General features: G+C 33.4%; 1 protein-coding gene across 6 annotated transcripts in view; it reads left to right on the top strand.

Annotated features, from left to right (window-relative positions):
* LOC143059894 (uncharacterized) overlaps positions 1 to 22584 on the top strand; it is a 41761-nt gene that overhangs the window by 4508 nt on the left and 14669 nt on the right. For all 6 annotated transcript variants that reach the window (XM_076233485.1, XM_076233487.1, XM_076233484.1 and 3 more), the window contains exons 2-6: positions 7375 to 7521; positions 8551 to 8695; positions 13410 to 13523; positions 14092 to 14217; positions 21418 to 21528. In XM_076233485.1, the coding sequence (XP_076089600.1) occupies positions 7375 to 7521; positions 8551 to 8695; positions 13410 to 13523; positions 14092 to 14217; positions 21418 to 21528 (643 nt within the window). The remainder of the gene's footprint in view (positions 1 to 7374; positions 7522 to 8550; positions 8696 to 13409; positions 13524 to 14091; positions 14218 to 21417; positions 21529 to 22584) is intronic.

A 22584-nucleotide genomic window follows, 5' to 3' on the forward strand; every position in this document is an offset into this window, starting at 1 on the left:
TAGTCTGGGTCCATTTTTTACCATATCTGTTGACAAAAAAAGACTATTTTGGATTTGTTTTAAAGGGTTGAAGGGTAGAAAAAGCACATCATAAGTTGTGATTGAAAGTTGTTTGTCTTACGTCCAGTGTCATGTATTTCATTCATATTTCGGGACTGTACATATTGAAAATTGAGCCGATTTAATCAAGATTTAAAAAAAGACAATTTTATTATAGAGCAATTATAAGACTTACAAATGTACTCCAAATCCAGGGCTGGTTTAACACCATGTTAAATAAGGCTTTACGTATATTATTATATACAGTGGCGGATCCAGAGGGGGGTTCCGGGGGTGCGCACCCCCCTTTATTTTGGCAGATCAATGCATTTGAATCGGGACATATGTTTTGCACCCCCCCTTTGCCCTGGGCTAGCACCCCCCCTTTCGAAAATTCCTGCATCCGCCACTGATATATGAAATATCCTGACTGCCAAATATACATCACTGATTTCTGATTTCATGGACATGTATATGTTAAGTGCACTGTAAAACAGTTTCAGTTTACGTTTTTGAAATAGACATTAAACCTTGTTTTTTAAGTGCATATATAAAGTATAAGATTTACAGTAGAAGTTGATAACTTTAAGATTTGTCCTTGTGAGAAAACAATACTCGGGTCATAAAGACTTTTTTTAAATCTTGGCTAGTATATATATTGGCATAGTCATACATGTTCAAATGATAAAATACTGACCATGGCTTTATATGATCGGAAAGGTCTTTCAATTGCGGGTAGACAAGAAGTTTTTATATTCACAATTAAAAAGATATTAACCAACATTATATAAATAGCTACACAACGAAGTGAGATCTCTGTTTTCTTCTTCTGTATTTTGTTGATGTTGGTACTTGTTCGATTAATTTTCGTATTTTAAACTGGAAATTTCTACTTTCCAGGGTTATCCAGTACCTTAACTATATAGACTACTCGAAACTTCACAGTAATTATTTTTATCAAATATATTTATTTTTAACCGGCGGTAACCGGAACACACCTTAATTACGATTTAAACTTAACCCACAAACTAATGAAATATTGTCACTCACCACTTCAAAACGTTGTAGTATTCAAAGTTCTCGTCCGATTTTCTTGTTTTGTACATCAGTCGATTTGTTTTGAAAAATTGAATAATTCTGAAAGACCACAGACGAGATTGAAATAAACAAAGGGGTTTTCCGACAGGTATTAGAGATAACCTTTCGCAATAAAAACCATGTGATGATAAGAAGTATGTCTGGTCAATTTAGGACGGCGGCATCGCACATGGTCACAAAGGGCTATTAACGATAACATACTAATTAGTCAGTTTCCATATCTTTTCTACAGAGCTCCCCGGGTTATAAATAAGTGCTAACAAATCGTTGTAGTTCCTGTCAATATAATACTTCCATGGTTCAACATAAATAGATTGTTATATTGGTTATCAAAATCAGCTAGTGGCAAAATCTTCTGAGTTTTGAATTTTATAAGCTCCAGACATCCCCCCTTTTTTTTGTAAAACAAAATTTTTGTTTAGTATGTATGTTATCTTTATATTTATATTATAAAATCTTCAATATAAATTTGAATAAGAAATGACTGATTTTCTACAAAAAAAAATTGTATACTGGAATGAAATTTGAGAAGTTATCAAAGGAGTAGGTTCAGTAAGACCCCTTTTTGGCTCCAAAATTAAGCAGCTTTGCAAAATTGAGCAAATGTAATCTTTTAGCTATTTTTTGGAAAGTAGAATGCTTCTGCTACATAAATATGTGCTGTTTTTGACAATACAATGTACATATATCGTGTACTAGCATCATAAAGTCATGCTAAATTACTGAAATCTTCACAATTATAGCATTTTAGTTAAATTTTAGACAGTTTCCGTCTAAAGCTTAGATAATGCAGCCTCTAATGAAGAGAAGTTATGTATACAGCATTACGGGTAACGAGGGTAAAGGGGCGAGTTTCTTCATATTTTGGCTTGGTAAATATGAATGTCATGTGAATATTCTGAGACATTTATTCAGGAGATTAAATATTTTCTTTGGTAATATCTTCTGACATCAGACTCGGACTTCTCTTGAACTGAATTTTAAATGTGCGTATTGTAAAGTGGCCGCATTCGTGTTCATTCATAATATTAAAATGTAAGTTGTATTTGATGATAATACATAACATATATAAAGGTTGAGGATGAACACGGATGCGGCCACTTTCATTTTTGACGAAAACCATCTTAAAAGTGACGTTTTTTGGCATATTTGTTAGATTTTTAACCGGATTTTTGTGACAAAAATGTCGGTTATTGATTTGGAGATGTACGGCGGGCGGGCGGGCGGGCGGGCGGCAATCAAATGTTGTCCGTGCATTAACTCATGAACCGTTCAATCAAAGCTTTTAAAATTTTAATATGTTGTTACTGACAACTAAATGAAGGTCAAGTTCAATAATGGCGATTTTGACTTTTACCGTTCAGGAGTTATGGTTCTTGAAAGATTGAAAAATGAAGTTTCCAGTCGTGTCCGTGCATTTACGCATGAACTGTTCTACTAAAGCTTCCCAAATTTTAACATGTTGTTACTGATGACAAAATGGAGGTCATGTTTAATAATGACGATTTTGACTTTTACCGTTCAGGAGTTATGGTTCTTAAAAGATTGAAAAATGGAGTTTCCAGTTGTGTCCGTGCATTTACGCATGAACTGTTCTACCAAAGTTTCCCAAATTTTAATATGTTGTTACTTATGACAAAATAGAGGTCATGTTCAATAATGGCGATTTTGACTTTTACTGTTCAGGAGTTATGGTTCTTGAAAGATTGAAAAATGGTGTTTCCAGTCGTGTCCATGCATTTTCTCATGAACCATTCAACCAAAGCTTTTGAAATTTTTATATGTTGTTACTGATGACAAAATGGAGGTCAAGTTTAATAATAAGGATTTTGACTTTTACCGTTCAGGAGTTATGGTTCTTGAAAGATTGAAAAATGGAGTTTCCAGTCGTGTCCCTGCATTTACGCATGAACTGTTCTACCAAAGCTTCCCAAATTTTAATATGTTGTTACTGATGACAAAATAGAGGTCAAGTTCAATAAAGACGATTTTGACTTTTACCGTTCAGGAGTTATGGTTCTTGAAAGATTGAAAAATGGTGTTTCCATTTATGTATTACTGAAAAATTATTACACCAGGGTTTTCGATATCACAAACTGGTCAAAACATTTACTAAATTTTATCACCGGTATAAGGAAATAATTCGTAAATATAACTCAACATGCAGACATCTTATACGTTCAGGTATTTCACATCCAAAATTTTATGGAAATATTCTTTATAAAGCACAAAAATGTCAGTATTCTCCTCAGAAACTAACAAAACCTTTAAATAGACTTATTAAAAGGGGATATAGTTACGATACTGTTGTCAGGTCATTAAAGATTGCATATTTTGGCTTTAACATTGATTCACTGATAGGGTCTTTGCATCGGAACTAAACACATTTATTTCTAAAAAAACAGTTGTTGGCATGACACGGGTTATGTTCTTCTCATATTTTTTATGATAGTATGATACTAAACCCCTAACGGGAGGGATTGTACCTGATATTCATATGATGAAGACATAATCTTTCAATCAGTTTAATTGAGGTCTGGAGCTGGCATGTCAGTTAACTGCTAGTAGTCTGTTGTTATTTATGTATTATTGTCATTTTATTTATTTTCTTTTGTTACATCTTTTGACATCAGACTCGGACTTCTCTTGAACTGAATTTTAATGTGCGTATTGTTATTGTTTTACTTTTCTACATTGGCTAGAGGTATAGGGGGAGGGTTGAGATCTCATAAACATGTTTAACCCCGCCGCATTTTTGCGCCTGTCCCAAGTCAGGAGCCTCTGGCCTTTGTTAGTCTTGTATGATTTTAAATTTTAGTTTCTTGTGTATAATTCGGAGTTTAGTATGACGTCCATTATCACTGTACTATTATGCATATTTTAGGGGCCAGCTGAAGGACACCTACGGGTGCGGGAATTCTCGCTACATTGAAGACCCATTGGTTGCCTTCGGCTGTTGTTTGCTCTGTGGTCGGGTGGTTGTCGCTTTGACATATTCACCATTTCCTTTCTCAATTTTATTTCCAGTCGTGTCCGTGCATTTTCTCATGAACCATTCAACCAAAGCTTTTGAAATTTTTATATGTTGTTACTGATGGCAAAATAGAGGTCAAGTTCAGTAATGATGATTTTGACTTTTACCGTTCAGGAGTTATGGTTCTTGAAAGATTGTAAAATGGCGTTTCCATTCACGTTGTTGCATTTACTCATGAACCATTCAATCTAAGCTTTTCAAATTTTTATATGTTGATACTGATGACAAAATGGAGGTCAAATTTGATGTTGACAATTTTCACTTTCACCATTCATCAGTAATGGTTCTTGTGATATTGCCAGGACACAAATAAATATTAATAAATCCGGTTTGCTGTCGTTGTGACAGCCTCTTGTTCATATTTAAGCTTCAATCGGAGCGTTTTTAATGACTGATCAGTTAAAATCTTTTACATAAACTAATCGAATCAATTGAAATATACACTTAAGTGTTTAAAAAGTGTCCTAAATATCTCGTTAGATGAAACTGAAATTTGGGGCCAAAATCGGCCCTTACCGGACCTACTCCTTTAATGTTCTCATACCACAGTCACAATTTGAAAATGTTTTCTCCAAATACAAATGGTTTTTAAAAAAATTATAAATTAGTTCACAATACATTACAAAATAAATGTGTCTCTAATCTCATATAATTTCCTGTACATGCAGTTTTACAATTTTCTATTTGTCGCCTGCAACTAAAGTGGCCAAATCTAGACATCTAACAATCCTTCTTTGGGGAACGATTTATATAATTTCTTATTGTTTTCAAATTCCTGTATTTCTTTACATGTTATAATTTCCTAAAACATCATGAAATTAAAGAAAATTACAAAACTTTTAAACAATTGTTAAACTCTAAATTTGTATAATATGAATGACATTTGATTTTTTAAATGTATACATGTTTAACATTTTTAAAGTTAAGATAAGTTATGGAACTGAAAGATGATACATTATGTATATATATTCAAAACATATTCATATAATAGATGTAATCATATTAATCCACTTAGACAAATAGAGTCAATGTATTATAATGATTGATAAATAAACGGAAAAAATAACAATTTAAATAATAAAAAAATAAACTTTTCTAATTTTAAAACTGAGACTAAATATTTATTTTTGCAGAGCAAGGGATTATGGATACATAGTTCCTAGTATTTATCTCCTTTGTCTTATAACATGTGGTTCAAGTAATTGCATGTAGTATATTATGATATAATTAAAGTCCACAGAAATGGCCATGTGTTCACAGTGGGACTTCTTTAAAGCTTTTTAATTACTGATTGTTTGTCAACTAGATGGCTAGATAAAATAATCTTCAACCTCAACAACTATGAAAAGCAGTAGGTCCTGGTGTGTGGTTTCTCACAAATTTCAATACAAACATACTTGTAGAGAACATAAATCATTGTAAATAAAACCCTATAAATCCAGATAGTGAACTATGATTTTGTTTTTATTTTAAAACCATTAAAACACTGACTTGTAAATAGTTGTAAAAATCTTGATTTGTTATCAACATCCAGTATTTTTACTTAGTCATTTCTTTTGATTCTTCATTTCTTAGTATGGATGTTTTGCATTTTTTATCATAAACCTTATAGCTGCATTAAAATATGACTCCTTCACAATAAAAAACAAACTTGAAACAAAAAGATAACTATGGGTCTATAATCAAGTTTGATTACAAAATCAAAAGTTAAATATAATTAGTGGAATTTGGATGTTAGAACCATTTGTTATGTTTATAAAGGTTTTTTTTTTATCATTTTTGTCATGAATAAATTATAATATACACAGTATTCATATCAATTTAATTTCACTTAGTTCTAGAAATGCAAGTTTCAAAATATTTTTTTTAATCACAGGCATTTATTTTCTGAGAATTTTTTCCCTTATGCCATGACCATAACCATGATAACACATGTTTTATGAAAATGCAAAAAAGCAAACAAGTTCTATAATACCAATATACTGATATACATGCATGTACATGTAACTTCCATGGTAAAAGAAAAGAGGGGGAAATATTATTATCTCAATCTCCAATTAGAAGTTGTGAATTGTCCCAATAAGATTACAAATGTAATAGTAAACATGTCATGTGGTGTTGAAAGTATGCATTTCTTTTGAAGTATTATCACTATCAATATCTACATGAATATCATATCCCCTGAATGTTATGTTAGAAGCTGAGGTACATGAACAAATGTACATTTTTTTATTTTTTTTTAGGTCCTATTGCAAACAATTTCAAATTTACAACTCTCAGACTTAATAGATATAGGAAGATGTGGTGTGAGTGCCAATGAGACAACTCTCCATACAAATAACAATTTAAAAAGTAAACCATTATAGGTTAAAGTACGGCCTTAAGTTCAGTACTGACAACTCTGGCTTACAACATGTATGGACACACTTTATACATGTAGTATTAAAATAATAAAATGTGGTATCATTTCCAAATTGCCAATAAGACTACTCTCCAATAGTTAAGATAATCATGCCATCTGCTGTGGGTATTTTTCAATTTTCACATCTTTTGATCCACTGGAAGGCGTCAAAGCAAAAGCTTAAAATAGCTTTCCTAGACATCATAATTATTTGTACTAACTCCCCACCAGAGATCAAAAGATACAAAATTAACCACTTAAGAATATCGTACAGCCTTCAACAACGAGCAAAAACCTATTAAACCACTTTAAATTTCTGGTACATTGTTTGTAAAGATACATAGGGCTTTAGAATTACCTAATGAACTACAGATATACATACAAGCACAAATTTATCTTAAGTTTACTGAAAGCGACTAGAATCCAGATTTTCCATGGAATTTTTAAACTTTTATTGTTGCCTTCTATAGGATGCTCTGGATTTCCAGAAATTTTCTAATAACAACAGCATAATTTTCCATGGAATATTTTAATTTATCTTTTTGCCTTCTATAGGACCGACATGGAATTCCAGATTTTTTTCTGAACCACATCCCAAATTTTCCATGGTTTTTTTCTGAACCCCATATACCTTCTATAGGGGGGGGTATGGATTATTTCTGGAATAGCCCATTCACTACATGTATCTGTAGCATTAACATCCTGACACAAATATGTGTGCAATACGCATTGCTGAAATGTGACGTTTTTCTCCTCAAAAGATGATATTGTTGTAACAAATCTGTGTTTATTTTTTTTATAGTTTATGAGCATGGCACCTACATCCCCATTTATCTTGTTTGAAGAAAAATTGATGGAAGTCATCAAAAAAACACCAAAGACATCACCCCTGGAGATATATATTTTAAAAATATATCTGGAAATGAAAACAGAAACTGACATTGTTCAGGTTTGTACTATAGTCATGATAGTAGGATATAGACTGTCTGATGGACATGCATGACAATTTTTTATACCCTGTAAGAATATAAGATGGTCCCAAATGTTTGTTTGTAGACTGTTAACATCATGTAAAAACTTGAAGGCATTATTTGACGTTTTTATACCCCATCAAATGAAGTTTGTGTGGGTATATAGGAATCACCTCTGTCTGTCTGTCTGTCTGTCCATCCGTCCTGCTCATTGTCCTGAGCAGAACTTTTGTACCTTAGTACCTACATTGTAGGATTATCAAACTTGGTATGTGGATGAATCATATACGGGAGGTGGATGTGTCACGAATGAAATTATGTCACAATGACCTTGACTTTGATCTTCATGATAGCAAAACGAAGATGATGTGTCACGTACCAAATTTAGGTCAATGTGACCCTTGACCTTCATGATAGTAAAATGTCATCCACTTTTTTCTTTATAATTTTTAAAGCTTTTCTTCTTCATGTTCTTCATGTCATAGCTTTTGTACTGTAGAGCCTAGGTGGTTGTATCATTGGCATAGCTTTTGTACTGTAGAGCCTAGGTGGTTGTATCATTGGAAGATGAACTTCTTGCGATATCAGATGTAAGTCTCATGACTTATAGGGTTAGGCAAGTGAGAGGGAAAAAGGGGTGGGGTATAGAGTTGTGCTCATAGTTTCAAGTTAGATTTAATATGGAACAAGAATTTCATTGCAGACTCAATACACATGATACATTTACAAGTTTAACTTCATACCCTTGGGAAGGAGATTTGAAAGAATTTTGACACGCATCTTCATCAGTGATATCTCACCCATTATTTCATGATGTTATTATTATACAATTTTATTTCTATCTATTATTCAATTTTCCGTATTTAGCGCCAAAGTTCGGGAGCGGAGTATCACTAATAAGCATCAGTTCACACAGATTTCTTGTTTTGCTCTTGCATACATATATTATTATTTAGTGTACAGTTTTGTAACTGCTGAATATTGATTTTCATGTGTGTTATCTTTAGGAAGTAGGAACCAAGTATGACAGTCCCCCTCTAGATGAGAAGGACAGTTGTGGACAGAATTCAAGGAAAAGGAAAGAAAAGAATAGACTTTACACCTGGATAAAAAATTTCATAACAAGAAAGACGTGTGCACCTGTGGAATCTTGTGAGTTTATGATGTTTATCATGTTTATATGCACATTGATTTAAGAATTGAATGCATATTTTTTGTACTTAATCGGCGTGTAAAAGCGTTGACCGAAGCACATTTTATATAAAGCGTGGAAGCGCTTCATACAAAAAATGTGTGCACGGTCAACGCTTTTACACGCCCATAAAATGCAAAATCTGCATTCAATTCTTAAAATTACATTTTCAGTCAAAAAAAAACCAAAATCACATCAAAGTTCAAGGCAATATTTTTTCTGCGCCAGTCGAGTGTTTCGTCTATAAAAGACTCATTAGTGACACTCTTATCTAAAACTATGCAAATCCAAATCACTATGAAGTTGAAGAGATTATAAACCCAAAATATACCGAAACAGGGAACCAAAATAAGACCAAGGAAATCCTATGCCTTGAAGTAGAAAAACTTTATTGTTTTAAACAATTTCAAAATTTATAACAGCACATTTAGTTTGATGAATCACGTCAGCACCGAAGTGTTGACTAGCGGAGCGGGTTAACCTCTAGGAAGAATACCTCCACCAGCAGTGAAAACCATCATGGTGTTAAAAAAAAAAATCACATCAAAGTTCAAGGCAAGATTTTTTCTGCGCCAGACGCGCGTTTCGTCTATAAAAGACTCATCAGTGACGCTCTTACATGTATCTAAAACTATGCAAATCCAAAATCACTATAAAGTTGAAGAGCTTATAAACCCAAAATATACCGAAACAGGGCACCAAAATAAGACCAAGGAAATCCTATGCCTTGAAGTAGAAAAACCTTAGTGTTTTAAACAATTTCAAAATGTATAACAGCAAATTATGAATTTCCAACATAGTGTATTTTAACAGATTTGAGCTAGGACTTACATTTTCTGAGCTATAAGGGGCTAAAAGGGGTTAAAAAAGACTTCTCTTTTTTGTTCGTCAAATTTTTATTTTTCATCTTATTTTGGTTTTGTTTTTATGCCCCGCCACGAAGTGAAAGGGGCATATAGATTTACCCTTGTCCGTCCGTACATACGTATGTACGTCCGTCTGTCCCGATCTTGGTTAAGTTTTGCGTTAAGGTCCATTTCTCAGAATGTGATAATGATGTACCAATGATATTTCATCAGTATATTCTTCTTAAATAGTACTACATTGATCAACAACATTTGGGTCAATTTGACCTACATTTCATGCTTGATTGACTTCAATAACTTTTTTCATAAATGACCATTGTGAAGAAACCTATTGTAATATATGAATGATATTTCACCACTGTGGTGTTCCTATGTAGTGTAACACAGTTCAACAGTTCAGCATCTTTTGGGTCACTATGACCTACATTTTATGCTTGAGTGATTTTGGTTAAGTTTTGCGTTTAGGTCCATTTCTCAGAACCCTATGGTAGTGCATCAATGATATTAGACTGTTGTAGTGTTCTTGCTTAGTGCAACACAGTTCAGCATCTTTTTGGTCAATATGACCTACATTTTATGCTTCAGTGGTTTTGGTTATGTTTTGTGTATAGGTCCATTTCTCAGAACCCTATGGTAGTGTATCAATGATATTAGACTATTGGTAGTGTTCTTGCTTAGTGCAGCACAGTTCAGCATCTTTTTGGTCACTATGACCTACATTTTATACTTCAGTGATTTTGGTAAAGTTTTGTGTCGAGGATTATTTCTCAAGAACCTAATGTAGTATATCAATGATATTAATGTATTGTAGTGTCCTTGCATAGTGCAGCACAGTTCAGCATCTTCTAGAATACCATGACCTACATTTTATGCTTGAATGATTTTGGTCAAGTTTTGCATTTACTGCCATTTCTCGGAATCTGTGGTAGTGTATCAATGATATTACACTGTTGTAGTATTCTTGCACAGTGCAGCACAGTTTGACCTCTTTTTGGTCACTTTGACATATCTTATGCTTGAGTGACTTTGGTTTAAATTTGCCATACAGCTCTTTTCAGCAGCATTTTGGTCAATTTTTACATGAGAGAACATGGAACCTCATATTGATCTAAATGGCAGGGCATCTGTGGCTTACAGACACATTTTCTAGTTTTTCTTTATGTTCCTTATGAACTTTCGCAACAGTAGAGTACGACAGATTTAGCATAGCTTTTACCGTTTTCGAGCTATTAGGGGCCAAAGTGGTGCTAAATAAAAAAAAAACCAAAAAAAAGTTTTTTTATTACTAATCAGAATTCTCTGTCCAGCATATTACTGTGTCCAGCATATTATTGTGTCCAGCATATTATTGTGTCCACTTTAGTAGTGTGTCAATGCTTGCCCAAATGAACACCTGTTCGACCACTGCGGTCGTATCATGCTGCGCTTGGCGTAGCTCTTTATTCTGGTAATGCTTCAACCAAATGATAATATCTTTGGTATGTAGCCTTATTATGAAGAGTTACAGATTAAGTTAGAGTTTGGTGACGGTTCAATGATTTTCACGGAAGCTACAGCCCTTGGACATAGAAAAATTCAATATCAAAGAAATTGTAAATGTAAAACCACTGGCAGTGGGGCTAAACAAACCAAATATAAAACATACAAAACAATAAAAAGTAAAAGACATAGGTTAAAGGTAAAAGTGGCCCAAAATATAAAATATTTCTATACATACAAAATTACAGTGAATTATAAGTATTCCACACTTTTTTTTGTAATGTTCAACCAATTGATTTTATTTTTGGTATGTGGTCTTATCATGAGAAGTTACAGATTAAGTTCTACTTTGGTTGTGGTTGAATAATTTTTACGGAAGTTACGCCCTCGGACTTAGAAAATTACAGTGAATTTGAAGTTTTCAGCACTTTTTTATGTCCCGCCACAAAGTGGTCGGGACATATAGTTTTACCCTTGTTTGTCATTCTGACTTGTTGCGCAACAACCAGTTTTCCAGACTTTTTTACTAAACACCTTGAGATATTGAACTGATTTTTGGTATATAGATATTTATTGATGTTACAGATTGAGTTTGAGTCTTGTTACGGTTCATTGATTTTCACTTTTGTCGTTCAAGAGTTATGGGACTTTGTTCATTGAAAATTGACATTTTTCACAAAAACTCAAGTTTACTTTGACCAATTCTTACTAAATTTTAACATGATGTTACATGTAGGTCCTATGTAGAGTAAATGCCTTTGGTTTTTGTTATTTTCCCTATTGTCCTTTTAGAGTTCTGGAGTTGGGAGCGGACTAAGTAACTTACTTTTTTTTTGTGAATAACTAAAGAATATTTTTTTCCTATTTTCATTTAGATTTTTTTTGGTTCTATATTTAATTTATTATTTTTTTCATTATTTTATTAAATTTTATTTTTATAAAAATAATTGTCTGTTTGCTTTTAAAATTCACATAGTGTTTCTTCTTTTGTTTTGTTTGAAATAGACATGATCTGATAATTACAGTCGAATCTGCTTAATCCGACACCTGAATATTCCGACATCCTGTGAAATCTGACAAAATTTACTGGTCCCGAAAGTTTTCTTTAACATTCTTTGTTAAAAAATCTTCTGTATTCCGTCACCCGTCTACTCCGTAATCCGACAGCATTTTCAAGTCCCAGCCTTCATAAGTACTCTAATTATACTTGTTTAATCCGACCCTTTGATCTCCTTAATCAATTTATAAACAAGGTAATCATAATTCAGTCAGGTGTATTTCATGCATTTTTATTAAAGGTAATTTAATCCATTACCTGTGTACACAAATATCTTGTTATTTTTTATTGATCGGATAGGAAATTTGAGGCTCAGTACGGGATAAAAACATTTCTACAACATATGGAAAATATATAAATCTTAATACATACTTTTCATAATGTCTTTCTTAATTCAATGTGAGTAAATTGTTGGGGAAAAAAATCCAGACGAAGAAATATTGCTAATTGGACTGTGAAATGATTTCATTTTGACAGTTTAATTTATGTGACCAGTGTCGAAGACGATATTCCGACTAAATGATACAAATAACCATGACTGGGAAAATAGTTAAACAATTGATGAAGACTAACACTGTAAATGTTCTAAGAACTTGTCAATCTCACTGAAATTTATCGTACTAAATATTTACAAGATCTTGGGAATTCGTACTTGACGTGGTGTAATGTTTCATAAACACTATTTTTCTTTAAAGGATCTCCTTAGTAAAACCTATTTTGGGTGTTATTGCCCACGTTTGTATCTTACATGCTTATTTCACTTTTATCAAATGTGAAACCCGAGTATTCCGACACCCTGTCCAATCCGACATATTTCTCTGGTCCCGAGGTGTGTCGGATAAGACAGGTTCCACTGCATATGTTTTGAAATGAACTATAAAAAAAATTCGGAATGGGCGTATATTGCACTTGTGGCGCAGCTGTTTATTCTAATTCTGATTTCCAATATATTTCAATAATAGTGAACTACCAACATAATCGTGGCAAGCAAGTTAGACTGTCAAGAAAGTAAGCATATCAAACACATTACTGTATGAAGCAAGCTACTGGTAACACAATTCCTGTGTTGACCACAATATAGGTTATTGAGTAGTCAACAAAGTAGGTTGTTGAGCACCTCAGTTTGTATTGATAAAATTATCTGTAATTTCAAATGTTATTTTGGACTGTCAATTAAGTCATTTTAAGCTTGAGAGGCAAAATAAACCTTTGCAAAAAAAAAGCTCAGACCTGTCCTCTGTTTATCATTGGATGAAAATCTTATATTTTCAGTTAAAGAAAAATGGACCAGATTTGCAGATGCAAATCCATCTGTGGTGATGCAGTACGTCATAAGTAGGCCCAGGGTAATAGAACAACTGCAATGCATTTTGGACTCTGATTCAGGTAAATTTAGAGTTTTACCAAAGAAACAAATGGAATTGTGAATTCAAAAACATGTGTTTTTGATTTCTGTTTAATAATTGAATGATTAATTGTAATATGTTTTGCATTAGTCCATGATTGCAGAATATTTAATTTATTTCAGACAACATGTATGAAAGATGAGCATTGTTGATTGCTTTATAGATTATTATTAGGGTAATGTGAGCTTTTGCCACCATGAAACATCTATCATAACTTATCACACTTTAATCTTCCCCTCTGAAACCGCTGGGCTAAATGGAATCAAACTTGGCAGGATGCATCTATGTAAGGTCTGTTATAAAATTGCCTCATTTCGTCCTGATTGGACAACAAAATTGGCTGCCATGGGCAATTCTTGATGCTCACCTGAGCCTCTAGTTTTTTTTTTATTCAGTCATCTTCAAAATTGTTACTAAAAGAATGCATAGATCACACACAAAAAATTAAAACGGCATTAAAATTGCTATATTTAGCCATTGATATGTTTGGTTAAGACTATCCAGGTAAGCAATTTATGTTAGTTAATGAAATATCTTTCCTTATTCAGAGAAAGAGTTAGAAATAGACAGAGAAGAAGATAGAAATACTCAGATGGAAGGTGTAGAGGCAGAAGAAGATTTTGAGAGGGAACAGTTCATCGATTCAGAAGAGAATATTATCAATGAAGAAGAGGGTATAAATATTGTCAAGTGCTGTTTTTATCCCCCCTGCTAAGCGAAAGCGGGGGGATTATGTCATGTATGTAATGCAGTCCGTCTGTTTGTATGTATGTAATGTCATGCAAAATCTCAGAAACTAGAAATGATGGAAACTTGAAACTTGGTAGCATGTTAGAGTATGTGATCAGGGTATGAAATTCATGCCCTAGGGCAAATTTATGAGCGAAATTTCGTTTTTGAGATAGGCAGAAAATGGTGAAATCTTCCAAAATATTTACAATAGGAAGTTGGTTCCAACAGTATGACCTCCCATTATGGGTACCAAGTCTAGCAGTGGCATGGTATTTTGCCTGCAAGCCCTGAGGGCATTTTCCTAAGGGTTAAAAATAATGACAAAATCGATTCTGCACGAACTCCTCTTACACCTTTCATGGTAGAAACAAGAAAATTATAAGTGTATAAGTAGTACTATGAAAGTTGTCTGTGTCGAAGGTTTCGGAATTTTGAACTTTGCCCTTAGGGCAAAATGATTTCCCACCAAATGATTAATATGCGACATCTTTTGGTATGATTATGATCCAAGCAACTAACTTTTTATACCACCGCAAAAATTTTGCGTTCGTATAATGGTATCGCCCCTGTCCGTTGGCGTCGTCGGTGTCGGCGTCGTCGTCGTCGTCCAGATTAATGGTTTCCGGACAATAACTTAAGTTCTGATAGAGCAAATGCTACGAAATTTTAACACAAGGAATATAACCACAAAATACAGCTTGGGATTGTTTTTGGGGGTTATGCCCCCGCCGGTTCCTGAAATAGGGGCCAAAAAGGGCAAAATAAGTGTTTATATTAAATATGATGTAGAGGATTTATTTTTATGCCCCACCTACGATAGTAGAGGGGCATTATGTTTTCTGGTCTGTGCGTCCGTTCGTCCGTCCGTCCGTTCGTTCGTTCGTCCGTCTGTCCCGCTTCAGGTTAAAGTTTTTGGTCGAGGTAGTTTTTGATGAAGTTGAAGTCCAATCGACTTCAAACTTGGTACACATGTTCCCTATGATATGATCTTTCTAATTTTAATGCCAAATTAGAGATTTTACCCCAATTTCACGGTCCACTGAACATAGAAAATGATAGTGCGAGTGGGGCATTCGTGTACTGAGGACACATTCTTGTTTGTTCAATTTTAATCAAATTTTTTTCATAATGTTCCTTATGAAATCCCGCAACTGTAATATTGCAACGGATTTAACATAGCCTTTACCGTTTCCGAGCTATAAGCGGCCAAAGTGGTGCTAAATCCCAAAAAACGAACTTTTTTATTTCTTGTCCGATTTCAATGGGTTTTTTTTTTTTGATTCCTCATGAAATTTTAAGCGATTTGAGCTAGGACCTACGGTTTCGGAGCTACAAGGGGCCAAAAGGGGCTAAAACTGCCTTCTCTTTTTTGTTCGTCAAATTTTTATTTTTCATCTTATTTTCATTTTGTTTTTTTCATTATGTTCCTTATGAAATTCCGCACCGATAGTATGTCAACGGACTTAACGTAGCTTTTACCGTTTCCGAGCTATTAGGGACCAAAGTGGTGCTAAATAAAAAAAAAAAACTTTTTTATTTCTCGTCCGATTTCAACGGGTTTTTTTTCTTTGGATTCCTTATGAAATTTCCAACTCAGAAAATTTTTACCGATTTGAGCTAGGACTTACGGTTTCTGAGCTACAAGGGGCTAAAAGGGCTAAAATGAACTTCTCTTTTTTGTTTGTCAAATTTTTATTTTTCATCTTATTTTGGTTTTGTTTTTTTCATTATGTTCCTTATGAACTTCCGCACCGATAGTATGTCAACGGATTTAACATAGCTTTTACCGTTTCCGAGCTATTAGGGGCCAAAGTGGTGCTAACTCCAAAAATAGAACTTTTTTATTTCTCGTCAAATTACAACATTTTTTTTGTTTGGATTCCTTAACAAATTTCCAACCCGTTTGATTCTCTCCAAATTTAAGCTGGGACTTACGGTTTCCCTGCTACAAGGGTCTTAATTTCTGTGTCCAGTATATTACTGTGTCCAGCTAATTACTGTATCCAGCAAATTACTGTGTCCAGCAAATTACTGTGTCCAGCACATTATTGTGTCCACTTTAGTAGTGTGTCAATACTTGCCCAAATGAACACTTGTCGACAACTGCGGTCGTATCATGCTGTGCTCGGCGAAGCTTTTTATTATGTATTAGTATAACAGTTGGAACAATACTGTATGTTTGGATTCCAAATATGGCAATTCCAACTTTGGTAAATTTCCTGAAAGTCTCAAAGACTGTTTAAATTTTGGAAATGTTCCTTGAAACTAATTGTGTTTTACAATAACATATAAAAAGATATGCACACTTGGATTTTTAAAAAATGCCAATTCCAGTTTTAAGAAAATTCCTGAAAGTCTCAAAGACTGGCAAATCTTTGAAAATGTTCTTCAAAACTTACTATTCTTACATTGCAAAAACAAACAAAATATTTTTGAATGTTCAGATTTCCATTTTTGGTAAATTTCCTGAAAGTCTCAAAGACTCATTATTTTTTCAAAATTTAACTTGCAATTAATCTCTTTTGCTACATTTTATTTATTGGAATTACATGGAACACTAAGATTTCAAAAAATTGCAATTCCAAGTTTTGTAAATTTTCTGAAAGTCTTAAAAAGACTGCTTGATTTTTGGAATCATTCTACAAGACTTACCATATATATATATCATAAAAACTAATGAAATGTTTTGAAATGCTCTGATTCCAAAAGTTGCAATTCCAACTTTGGTAAATTTCCTGAAAGTCTCAAAGACTAGTTAGTTTTTGAAATGAAACTTTTACGCTGATGCTTGTAAAATGGGTTAAAACAAGTCCAATGTTTAGTGTGGTATAATAAAACAATTATGTCCTTCATGAAAAGTTAATATCCAAAATTGTTAAATCTCGAAAGGGGGAATTTCCCTTTGGCTATGCCCGCAGGAAATAACCTCTTCCTCGATTTATCAATTTTGGATACAGTAAAACCTGTGTAAACCGGCCACCTCTGGGACCGTCAAAAAGGGCCGATTTAGGCAGTGGGTCGGTTTATTCAGGTTTTCAGATTGACAGGAAGTCAGTGGTTCATGACGTCAGATATTTTACAGAACTGCATATTTCATGCAATTAACAAATAATAAGCTTGTATAGTACAGTAGATTACTGACATATTATAAATTAGTGTATTGAATAATAGAAAATTCTGAAACTAATTTTATTTAACCTAGAGTGCCGATGATTTGAACACAATATATATTTGGACATGTCCCTGCTTTTTACCATTTTTCTACGAACGAAACATCTTCAATCATTGCTCTCATTGGTATGAGAAAGTTAAGAAATCCATCATCTTTGGAATTTGAAAAATGATTCATACATTTAATGTTTGTGAAGAAATACTCATATGAAGTTAAAGTTTCTGGCTCGTCCGCTTCATTTTCACTTTCGCAGATTTTGTTTGCGTCGGAATCTCCACATTGTTTGAATTGATAAACACGAGTTGTTTTTCTGTCCATAAGTTTCCTCCGTAGGCATTGAAGATTAATTTTCCATAGCAGTTATTTCGTTTCAAAAGTGGTCGGATCTCTGTCGACTTGATCAGTTGATTGACATCAATCAATACCGTTATGATAAAAGGCCAAACCGGTTTTGACAGGTAATAATTAAAGTAATTTACTGTATTGGGACTAGATAATTAGATCGGAATTCCGAATAGACAGGGTCCGGTTTACAAGGGACATTTTTGCAAAGAATATTAAGGGAAGGAAGTGGGACTTTAATTTTCGGCCGGAATTGACAGGAAACCGGATTACTCAGGGTCCGGTTTTCACAGGTTTGACTGTATTAACTTTCCATGAAGGTCATAATTGTATATTATACAATTTATGACTTTTGATGAGGTGGATACAAGGATTTATTTACCTTGTACAAATATTTCATGTGATTAAGGTCAATATTTAAGAAATAGTTCAAGACACTGAGGGCCTTTTGGAGTGGCCTGCCAGTCCATATATTACAATTTGGCCTAAAGTTTCAATGAACAATTTCTTTAATTATACTTTCAACTGTCCTTTACAGTAACATGACTATCAATCTTTATTTTTAAAATTTTGTAAAAAAAAAAAATGAGTCTTTCATTGATATTTTATTGTAATAATTTGATACATTATTTAGTTTTACCCCCGCTTAAAAAAACGGGGTATATAGTATTCGTTGTGTCCGTCCGTTCATCCTTCCGTCCCTAAACTACTGAAGGGAATTCCATGAAACTGTCAGAGAATCTTTGTTACATGTTCCCATTGTGCACCTCCTAATTTAGATTTTGATCCTACCAATTTCTGCGGTTTCCAATAGCAAATCATGGACTTTGTCTGTCCCTTCGTCCGTCATACTAAGCCATCCTGTTTACGGACTTAGTACATATATTAAACATATGGCTGTTAATGAAAAACATGTTCGACTGTATTGACTAATATCTCAAAAACCATTCATTGCAAACAGAGAAAATGTGACAAGGACAAAAATGTTCAGAATGACAAGATCTATTTAATTTATATTTATGTCAAAATTGTTGGATACTCCTGCATAGGGGTTATTGGCCATAAATGACAGTTTTTGGCAAATTTGAATGCTTTTGGCTATTATCTCATAAACTATTATCACTGTGCTTAAACGGCTGTGGGTAACTTAAGTTACCCACAGCCCAATATGGCGGCGTAAAATAATGCGATTTTAATTTTATCAAATATCTTTAGATTTACGCATTAATAATTCTTTACAAGTTGTCAATGTATTGTATCTAAGGCAAAATAATCAACTGAAAACAAAAAATGTAATGCATTTTGTCTTAGCTTAGCGTAAGAACAATTTTAAAAATGGCAAAAGATGTCCGTAACTTTTCTTAACCGAAAACTCTGGCTGTGGGTAATTTTTCTGTTGTAGCCTTTGGATGCATAATTTTTGCGTATATAAGGATTCTTTATACATAATGATCTGACATTTGTTTTCCTTTTCCACGGACACCGAAGAAAATGACACTCACAAACATGGGGATAATACCAACTTAAGCGCTTAACTTTGGTCCGTTTAGCTGTGCTGGATGTACAAATACACAGTCAGGTCCGGTCAGATTAGGGACATTAAATCCGATGCCTCGTATAGGAAGAGTGCCACGCTCTCTACGTTCATGAAAATATAACATAAAATTGCGTACCAATACAGGATAATTTGTACATTAAACATGCAATAAACTTCAGCATTTCAGCTACTGCAATTTACAATCATTAGATCTGCAAGTTACACGCATCCGCTTTACAAGTTAAGGGCATCTAAACTGTAGAAAAAGCAGCAGGTACACGCATCTTACAGCTCACTAAGAGCTTTAAAAATGAAATAGCTAGACATATAATAAACATGATTCTGGTCTATATTAAATCTTGAGACACTGACCTTTTCCTAAATTGCAAAATTCAACAATTGTAACAATTTTATAGGCTTAAAAGCTAGAAAATATAATGCCCATATTTTCGTATGCCATCTACGGCTAACCGTAACTGCATTTACGGGCATCGGCTTTATACCAGTGATTTTCCACTATTAACAGCTACCGAAGGAGAGACAGGGTTTCAAAGAACTCAATAAATCATTATCCCAGTAGAAATTTTATTTTCAACTGTTTGAAGAAAAACAACAATGTGATCCTGGCAAATCTATTTGAAATTACATATATGTAATTGCACTATGTTTCGATGAGTAACACAAGTAAATAATGAAGAAAGTTTATTAACCCAACTAGTCCTGGTTTCTTTAAAAATAAGGCTAAGATATTTTCATTGTTTCAGTATTAATGTACGGTTTATTCCCTTTTGTAATTTCATCTGAAAATTTGAATATTGGCACCGCATAGAAGAAAAACATTTAAGCTACATGTTCAGATTTTTCGGCTTCTTAATATTCATCTTAAACTAGTTGATGAAGGACAGCCGTGGTTTGTTATTGTAAAAATGTATGTTGCAGTACTGTGTTGCTGTAATTTTATGAGTAAAACAGACAGAGTGATATCACATATAATCTAGAATAAAAAATGTTGAAGGGGTTTAGTGTTTTGCTTTAAGGGATCGTTTCGAAAATTGGAACTTCTGACTATGAATTCCCCTTGCCGTTTTTGGGAATAAGTAAGGCGTTAACCTTTACTCTTTACTGTAACTAAATGTAGTTGTATACCAACTTACGATATTTCATAGCTTACCTTTATATTTTTGTGTATAACAATATAAATTCTGAGAAAAGTTAAAGACACATCATGAAGTTACGGACATCTCTGTAAATTACGTAAAAAAAGTTACGGATATCTCTTGTAAAAGTTACGTACCTCTTTTGGACTTTTAAAATCAGTTGTTTTTCGACTTATTGTTTTATACTTAAGTTATTTCTACTTTTATTAGTGCGGGCGAAACTGATATACATCTTCTTGAAAGCTTTATCTTCGTTAAACAACTTTGTTTTGCTTTAAAATAACTAAAATCTATATAAACAGAAGATGTCTTGCGCCATCTTGGGCTGTGGGTAACTTAAGTTACCCACAGCTGTTTAAGCACAGTGATTATAGATAGAAAAAAAAATATTTTAGATTGCAAATATGTTCAGCAATAAAAGCTCTACACACAGTTCAAATGACCACTTGTTATTGGATTTATTGCCCTTAAATGTTTATTACTTGTTTATTACCATATCCTCTATTTTTATATTTTCACCGATTTTAGTGCTTTAAAAAGTATCTTTTAAACTGTTATAGATATATTGAAAGTTTGAACAGCAAAAATGTTAAGTAGGACAAGATCTAAAAAATACAGCCAGTGGGTCTGAAATCATCCTCAAAGGAAGATTTAGACAAATTTGAAAACAGGTGAGCGACACAGGCTCCTTGGAGCCTCTAGTTACCTTTCTTGCAATAGTTACTAGCTGGTTCGTGTCAAGCGCAAAATTATTATGATTTACATTCAGAGTGGAATTGGTAACGACACGGACACATAAATATTCTGAAATATAAAACAGCAATACAAGACTTGACACAGCTTGTTTTTTTTTTTTTGTCAGATCATACATTATTTTTTTTATTTTGGTCCTGGTAATGAAACATCTGTCAAATATGATATTCATCTTTTGCAGATCTACCAACAATGGAAACTCCAATTTCCTATCCAAAAAGGAAAAGAATTCCTAGAAAAATATATACTCCAAGCAGCAGTAAAGTAGCTGAAAAGCAAGAAAACAAGAAAAGTAAGAATTGCTGATTTGTATTATTGGTTTCTGTTTTGGTCACTTAGCCTGAAAGGCTTGCAAGTTTTTGCCATCACTAAGCATTTTCATCCATTATTTATCGTCTGTCTGTTGTCCATCCATCCATAATTTATGTTTTATTTTGTTCTAAAACATCAAACGGACAGATGGATCAGTATAAACAATATGCCCTTCACTTATTGTCACGGTGGCACGAAAAAGGCGTCTAATTTTCCATCTAGTTGTAATTTGACCATGTCATGAATATTGTCCAAGTCCCTTCCAACAACAATCGTCAATTTAAGGAAAAAAAATCCAGTAAATTTTCAAAAGTTGTAGGCTAAAAAATATCTTTAAACCTGAATTTCTTTTTATATTAAATAAAATTGACAATTTCGATTTTCAGTTATGTCAAAAGTAGTCATATTTTTTCCAACAAAGTGAATTTTTACAGATTTGAGCTAGGTCTTAAGGTTTCAGAGCTAAAAGGGGCTAAAACGGACTTCTCTTTTTTGTTCATGAAATTTTTAATTTTCATATTTTCATTTTGATTTTTTCATTTTTCATTGTTTTCCTTATGAACTTTTGCACTGGTAGAGTCTCGACGGATTTAACGTAGCTTGTACCGTTTCCGAGCTATTAGGGGCCAAAGTGGTGCTCAATCCCAAAAAACAAACTTTTTTATTTCTCGTCCGATTTCAAAGGTTTTTTTTCTTCTTTAGAGTCCTTATGAAATTTCCAACATAGAGAATTTTAGCAGATTTGAGCTAGGACTTGCAGTTCTTCCAACCTATTAGGGGCCAAAGTGGTGCTTTTTAGTACTAATGTAATTTCTGTGTCCAGCAAATTACTGTGTCAAGCATATTATTGTGTCCACTTTAGAAGTGTGTCAACACTTGCCCAAATGAACACTTGTCGACCATTGCGGTCGTATCATGGTGCACTCGGCCAAGCTCTTTATTCTTGTATGTTGTTCATGAATTCAAAAATGCTTCATCCAATTGAACTGAAATTTTAAAATTAGGCTGGAATTGGTAATGTCTGGTTACCTTTTGT

Source organism: Mytilus galloprovincialis, unplaced genomic scaffold (genome assembly GCF_965363235.1).
Source record: "Mytilus galloprovincialis unplaced genomic scaffold, xbMytGall1.hap1.1 HAP1_SCAFFOLD_40, whole genome shotgun sequence".
NCBI classification, from domain to species: domain Eukaryota; kingdom Metazoa; phylum Mollusca; class Bivalvia; order Mytilida; family Mytilidae; genus Mytilus; species Mytilus galloprovincialis.